This window comes from Elephantulus edwardii, unplaced genomic scaffold (assembly GCF_000299155.1).
Source record: "Elephantulus edwardii isolate Elephantulus edwardi_28Jun2011 unplaced genomic scaffold, EleEdw1.0 scaffold00038, whole genome shotgun sequence".
NCBI lineage: Eukaryota > Metazoa > Chordata > Mammalia > Macroscelidea > Macroscelididae > Elephantulus > Elephantulus edwardii.
The window spans coordinates 1,239,654-1,247,493 of NW_006399788.1; the positions used below are offsets into that span (position 1 = coordinate 1,239,654).

At 39.4% G+C, this 7,840-nt stretch overlaps 1 protein-coding gene across 1 annotated transcript in view; it reads right to left on the reverse strand.

The window, feature by feature from the left end:
- The window catches only part of LOC102867663 (arylamine N-acetyltransferase 2-like), an 8,285-nt gene extending 7,658 nt beyond the window's left edge, over positions 1-627 (reverse strand). The window contains exon 1 of the mRNA XM_006884897.1: positions 4-627. Within this exon, the coding sequence (XP_006884959.1) occupies positions 4-627 (624 nt within the window). The remainder of the gene's footprint in view (positions 1-3) is intronic.
- Positions 628-7,840: the final 7,213 nt, after the last annotated feature.

Here is a 7,840-nt window from a genome sequence, read left to right on the forward strand (position 1 = left end):
AAGATAGGTATTCACAAACTCAAAGTCTTCAATTGTTCTAGGCTTAAGTGTAAAAGAGTACAGTTTCTGATATTTGTTCTTTTCCAGGAGGTCAGAATTAAGAAATTCTTTATTTGGAATGTACGGTTCTCTTTTGATTTGGTCCAGGTACCAGATTCCTTCTTCCTCTCTCAAACGGAAGATGCCAGGTACCTGAGGCTGATCCTTCCCAGAAACTAGCTCCAGAGGCTGCCATATCTGGTAGGAGCATGGAAACCCAGCATCCACCATGTAATTCTTGCCACTGAGGGTCACTTGCAATATGAGGTGAACCATCTCTTTGCTATACCTGCCAGCTGTAGAGTTGTAAACATAACCTCCCAACATTGTGGTCTCAAATCCCATTGTGGCCAGAGCCCAATGCAGGAGGCCATTGAGCTGGAGACACCAGCCACCTCGCTTCTTCCTTACAAGCTGATCAAAAATGGTCTCTAAGTCCAACACCATGGATTCTCCACAATGCAGGTTAAGATCCTCATAGGGAATGGCTTGGATCTGGTGATAGAGGATGTCAGTTAGTGTCTGCAGATCTAATTTCCTCCTAGACTCTGAATATCCAATTCTTTGAAAATATGCTTCAATATCCATGAGATCCTAAAGCAAGGAAATGAAATGAAACAAAGGGGAGAAAAACACTGTTACTTTTTTTTTACTTGGAATTTCTTAGGTAATATTTTCTTATTGTTGTATTGCATTTTTAATATTTCATTACAATCAATGGTTACAAATATATGTAGTTATTAATTTGTTTAAGCTGTTATATATTCTCACTGAAAGTCACTTAATAGTTTCGCTATCCCTGTCAGTTAAGTATAATATCATCTTTAATTTTTCTTCCTCCATATTTTAAACATTAAGTAAATAGAAATCCATATGAAGAAATTAATCCATATAGTATATATAAGCAAATAGTTTATATATGACTTCCTTGATTATGAATAAAAAAGTGATTAAAATGCCATTAATTAAAATAAAGCTCATAAGGAATGTGAGAAGCATGAATGTAGGAAAGTTTGACATTGTTACAGAAGAAATGGAGTGCATAAATATTAATATACTAGGTATTGACGACATGAGATGGATTGGCATGGGGCATTTTGAATCAGATGATCATATGATCTACTATGCCTGAGATAAGAAGGTGAGGAAAAATGGGTTTGTTTTCATAGTTCAAAAAGTCATCTCTAGATCCATCTTGAAATACAGTGTTGTGACAGGATAATATCTATATGCAGATAAGGAAGCCCTGTGAATACCACTATCATTCAAATATATGCACCAACAACTATAGCCAAAGAGGAGGAAATGGAGGACTTCTACCAAATTTTGTGGTAAGAAGTCAATCAAACATGCAATCAAGATGCATTAATAAAATAGGTGACTGGAATGCAAAAGTTGGAAACAGAAAAAGAATCAATAGTAAGAAAAGAAAACATGGACTTGTTGACAGAAATGATGTTGGAAACAGAATGATAGAATTCTGTACAATCAATCAATGGCCTATGCATTGCAAATACTTATTATAAGAAACATAAACACAGACTATGTGCATGGATTTCACCTGATGGCATGCAAAGGAATCAGATCAACTACATCTGTGGGAAGAATATCTGGAAAAGCTTGATGTCAACTATGAAGACTAGGTCAGGTGTTGAGTGTGGAACAGACCACCAACTACTCATATGAAAGCTCAAGTTGAAGTTGAAGAAAATGAAATCCACAGGAACCAAAATTTGACCTTGAGTCTATCCCACTCGAATTTCAAAACTATCTTAGCAACAGGTTTGAGGCCTTGAACACCGAAGAGCAAAGACCAAATGAGTTGTGAGAGGATATCAATAATATCACCCATGAAGAATGCAAAAGATCTTATAAAGGCAGAGGAGGGAAAAAAAGATCAAGATGGATGTCAAATGAAACTCAGAATATTGCACTAGAGTGCCGAGAAGCCAAAGAAAAAGGAAGAAATAAAAAAATCACAAAAGTAAGAAGCTGAACCGAAGATTTCAAAGGGCAGCACAGGAAGACAATGCAAAAATGTGCAAAGATCTGGAGTCAGAAAATCAAAAGGGCCAAACTCTCTTAGCATTTCTTAGCTGAAAGAATTGAAGAAAAAGTCAAGCCTCGAGTTGCAATGCTTAATGATGCTCTGGGCAGAATACTGAATGATCCAGGAAGCATTAAAAGAAGACGGAAGGAGTATACAGAGTCACTGTACCAGAAGGAATTGACTGACACAGAAGAACTTCATGAAACAATGTATGAGCAAGAGCTTATGGTGATAAAAGAAGTTCAAGCTGCTCTGAAGGAATTGGCAAAAAAAAAGGCCCCAGGAGTTGATGGCATACCAAATGACAAATTTCAACAGACAGACACTGCCCTGGATGTGCTCACCAAGAGGTGTCAAGAAATCTGGTGGACAAACACCTGGCCAACTGACTGGAAGAGATCTATATTTGTTCTCATTCCAAAGAAAAGTGACCTGACAGAATGCAGAAATTTAAAAAAAAATATATTAATATCACATGTAAGCAAGATTCTGCTTAAAATTTTCCAAAATGACTGAAACAACACAGCAACAGAGAACTGCCAGATGTGCAGGTGTGGTTTAGAAAACGTCATAATACTAGGGATATTGTAGCTGGTGTTAGATGCATCTTGGCTAAAAGCAGAGAGCACCAGAGGAATGTCTATCTGTGTTTCATTGACTATGCAAAGGCATTCGACTGTCTGGATCACAATAAAGTGTGGCTGTCTCTAAGAAGAATGGGAATCCCAGAACACTTGATTGTGCTTATGCAAAACCTAAACTTGGATCAAGAGGCAGTCGTCAGAACAGAGCAAAGAAACACTGCCTGGTTCAAAATTGAGAAAGGTGTATGCTAGGGATGTGTCTTATCTCCACACATTTTCAACCTATTTTTGGAACAGATCGCCCAGGAGTCTCAGCTCTACGAGGAGGATTGTGGCATCAGGATTGGAGAAAGATTCATCAACAACCTGCATTATGCAGATGACACAACCTTGCTTACTGAAACTGAGGAGGACCCGAAGCACTTACTGTAGAGAGTCAAGGACTGAAGCTCAAGATAAGGAAAACAGATTCTCACCACTGGGCCAATTAGCAGCATCAGTGAAGTGATTGGAATTGTTAAAAGCTTTAATTTGCTTGGCTCTACAATCAACACTGTTGGTACAACAGCCAGAAAATCAAAAGATGAATTACATTGGGAAAGTCAGGGGCCTCTCCGGAGTGCTGAAGAGCAATAATGTCCGTATGGAGACTACAGTGCGCCTGATCCAGGCCATGGTCTTTACAATTGCTTGCTATGCATTAGAAAGCTGGACAATGACTAAGGATGATGGAAGGAGAATTAATGCCTTTGAACTGTGGTGCTGGAGAAGAGTGTTGTATATACCATAGACTGCAAAGAGAAAAAATATGTTCATCCTAAAGAAGGTGAAACCAGGCTGCTCCTTGGAGGCAAGGATTCTAAGACTTTGTCTGAAATAATTTGAGCATGTTACAAGGAAGGACCAATCCTTGGAGAGGGACATTAAGATTTAGAGGGTGAAGGGACAGCAGAGGGCAGAAGGGGAAGACCCCCAATGAGATGGATTGACTCAATGACTGGAGTAATGAGGGTGGGTGTTTCAGAGTCAGTAAGGTAGGCTCAAGATAGAGCTGGATGCAGAGCGGTTGTACATCGGGTTGCTATGAGTTGCAAGAAACTTGACAGCACATATCAATTACAACAACAACAAAAACGAAAGAGTTCCTTGTATCAAGAAGAGATACAGAAGAGTACATTGCATCAACGGTACATGCTCCACTTAATTTTCCCCTGAAACTTTCTCAAAGTTCCACATTAGGAAGACAGCATAGACCTATTCTTAGGATAGTTCTTTTTACTGGACATCATGGCTTTTCTCCTCCTGGTTGAGCTTTACACAGTTATTTAAGGTCTACATGGTTTTTATTGTGAATGAGCCCTCTGGTGAGAGACTATGATAGTAATGGGGCACCACAGATATGTGAATACTTGGGGTTCCATGGTGGTCTGCCATCCATTCATCTTTTATAGCAATCTTTCAATTTCTGATTAGGAATTGCCCTTTCTTATTAATTTCCATTAATTTTTTTAGTCCATTCAATAAATCACATACCAAAAGGCTATTCTCTAGGTTTTCTAGAGCTGCTATAACAAGATGCCTCAAGTGGACAGGTTTGACAAACAAACATTTCTTTTACTCCACTTTGTTGCTGTTACGTGCTGTCAAATTGGAATCAACTCATAGTAGACCCCTTACAGGTTTTCATAGGTTGTAAATTGCATGGGAGACCTCTCATCTTTCTGCCACAAAGCAGCTGGTGGATTTGAACTGCTTGATTTTGAGTTGGCAGCATGGCTTCTTCCCACTTTAAGGGGTTGGAAATACAAATTTAGGATCTGGCTCATGGAGAATGCTCTCACTGTGTGGGTTTTGTTTTTATGTTTGTTTTGTTGGGTTTTTTTTGTTTGTTTCCCAGCAGAACTCTGTTTGACCTTTTCACTTGTAACGAGTTGGAATAGGAAACAGATATCTTGCTTCACTCTCCTAGAATTGCAGTGATGCCCACACTAGTAAACAGTGATTGAAGTGCATCCCCCCTTACACTCCATACTCTCCCAGTGATTAGAATTACAGCTCCCCTGCTCCTAGCCAATTGTATGTTGTGATGCCCCATAATAAGTCTTCCTCATTTGGGAATCTGCTTGGTCCACTTGCCTTGATTTTCCAGGAACCTGTGACACACATCCACAGGTGGAAAATTGCATACTCACCAGCTCTTGGTTTGGGAAGCTCTGCTCTCATGGGTTATACACCACATACCCAAGCTCCTGAGTTGGCAGCATGCACACACTGTCACACGACAGCTCTCTGTGGTCGGTGGTGGTACACGCTGCTGTAAACTGGGCTCTCCACAATTGTTATCTCTAGCAAAACCTATCCCTACAGATGCTGTGCCGGACACACCATTTCCACAGCTGGAGACAAATGTTTGTACTTCCTGCAATACAACTTTACCTCTTCCCATGCTTTTGTTTGTTTCTTTTTAATCATCCTACTTACCTATTTTTTTCCTTATTTTTTTAATTTTAGTTTCCACCTTCCCTCTCAATCTGGTAGGAAGCAATGATGATGCCAAATTCCCAGCCACACCTCACCTGCTGCCCCACCCATTGGGCAAGTGTATACAGTACTTCCTGGATTGGTAACAGATGACAGCCAACACACACCCAGTTCACCTTCAGGTGATCTATACAACCAGTGCAAAGACCAATTCCTACCCTCCCATCTGCTAGCTAATCCACTCAGAGCTCTTAAGTGCTTACTGTTGTCAAACTAATTACCACAGTGCTAAACCTGCTACACCAAACCAGGTGTACAAATAAAATAAAAGGATAAATCAGGGTAAAGCAAGACGGGTGTGATCTACAAAGAAGTACAAAAAACCTATAAAGCCAATCAAACTAAACCCTGATTTCTTAACAAAAACTATCCTAGTAAAAGGGAAATATGATGACATCTTTTTAAAATAGTCTTCCAAGCATCCTGAGAAACCTACAACCAGGAGAGAATAAAATAGATGAATGGGACCTTCTAAGAATAAAATCCCTATGCACATCCAGAAACTTCTCCAACAGGGTAAAAAGGGAAGCCACAGACTGGAAAAAAAAATATATATGGTAATGATATGTCTGATAAGGGACTTATATCTAGAATTTATAAAATACTCGAGCACAACAATATAAAGGAAAACAACCCAATTGAAAAAAATGAAAATGGGCAAAGGAACCAGAACCCCAAACAGCCCCTGGTGGAAGACTGGAAGCCTATTCTGGAGTCTGTTTTTGAGATTGGGTCAATCTAATTGCATGATTTCCCACCGTGTGTTAATGCTCTTAGTTATCTTGATTTTAAGAAGTTAATTCTCCATTATTTCTGGTTCCTAGAGATCATGCCCTTCTCAGGCTCAGTTAAACTTCTTGGTAGTAAGCTCATATCCACTTCTGACACTCCTGTATTTAATGATCAAAATGTCTTAAGGAGCATAGAATAGAACTCTTAGGTGTGGTTGGATCATGCTAGAGTCTAAGGGGGAATTTTATCATGTTGGTAGCAGGCTGAGAGTGGCAGGTTGTCCAGGCGCCAGAAATGATGGAACATTAATTCCTTATAATCAAGCTAACTTGTGGGAAATCACAGTAAATTAGCCCAACCTCAAAACAGACTCCTGAATAGGATTCAGGCTTCCTTAATGGACCTTTAAACAACAACAGTAAACAACTTTCTGAGTTACTTCAGGAATTGAAATTCAGTAAGTTGTAGTATTTCTTCTCCTGACCTCACACTAAATTTAATCCCCAAATAAAGAGACCATTGCACTATACTTACCAAACTGCTGTGGGACCCACAGGGAACCAGATCACCAGCAGGAGCTGTCCAGAAAGCAGTCCAGACACTTATCAGTTTGGACTCTGTCCTACCTCTAGAATCCAGTTCAAAATCAGTCCAGAGATTCCTGGGAAATGTAGTTTTGAGGTGAGTTACCTAGCTGTTTTCATTGAAACATGAAACCACACACATAATTGACACACCCCAGCATATGAAGTGTGTTGCCTTCTATATGATGCAGTTCCTGCCTTTATGGAGTTGGGGTTTGGGATGAGAAGGCGAGGTACAGTGGTGAAGAAAGTTTCTCTGGATATAAAGATGAAAGCCTGAGTCAGGGAGTAGTGAAAGGCAGGTCCATAATCTAAAAAAAATGTGGGAGAGAAATAGGAAAAATTTTCACTCCTGGAGCACACTTTTAAAAACAATCTGTTTAAGCCCCTTGTTAAGTCAATTGTCATGTTAGTGAGTCAATTTGATGACAGCTCTAGCAAAATAACAAACAAAAGATCTGAACCTTACCCTATCCTGCATCATTAAAGGATTTCTGCCATGCTCAAGTCCATTGCTGAAATCACTATTTCAATTCAACATCTTAAGAGTCACTGACACAGGGTGGGGGTAAGTCTGAGAAAAACGGATAAATTATGTATAATGCATTGAAGCCGATGAGGGAGAGAACAGTTTAAAAATAATATATTTTAGGGCATTATGATTATCCTAAGAGTTTGGAATGAGGGTTGCAGAGTGGAGTATACTCTGGGTGAGGGTGGGAGGGTGCGGGGGGATTGTATACCAATGAAGGAGTTTTTCTTTTGCTTTTAAAGAAGAGCGAACTGGAGGTTTGGGGGGGCCAGGAGAAAAGTGCAACAATGAATGAATGGAAATCCACAATCTCTTAATAATAATGATTAAAAAAATGAAAAAAAAGAGCTTCTCTTTCACTGACATTGACAGAACAGTGCCCAGCAATGATGCCTTTTCCCCTCCTAAACAACTGCCCCCTCCTGAAAACAAGCCCAAAGTATGTGAGATAAGGTTTTCACTATCCTTGACTCTAAGAAGTAGCCTGGTTGTACTCCCATCAAATAGATATCAATGTCAAGAAATAAAAACAAAAATTCTCACCATTGGACCACTAGGCAACATCATGATAATGAAGAAAAGATTGAAACTGTCAACAATGTTATTTTACTTGGATCCGTAATCGATACCCTTGGTATCAGCAGTCAGGAGATCAGGAGATACATTGCACTGGGAAATTAATTATAAGGGAAACAGTGTCTTTCTTTTAGAAAAGGTTTGTACTATACTGCATAGCGATTCACCTGCATATATGCTTCAGTTATTCTTATAGAATTTT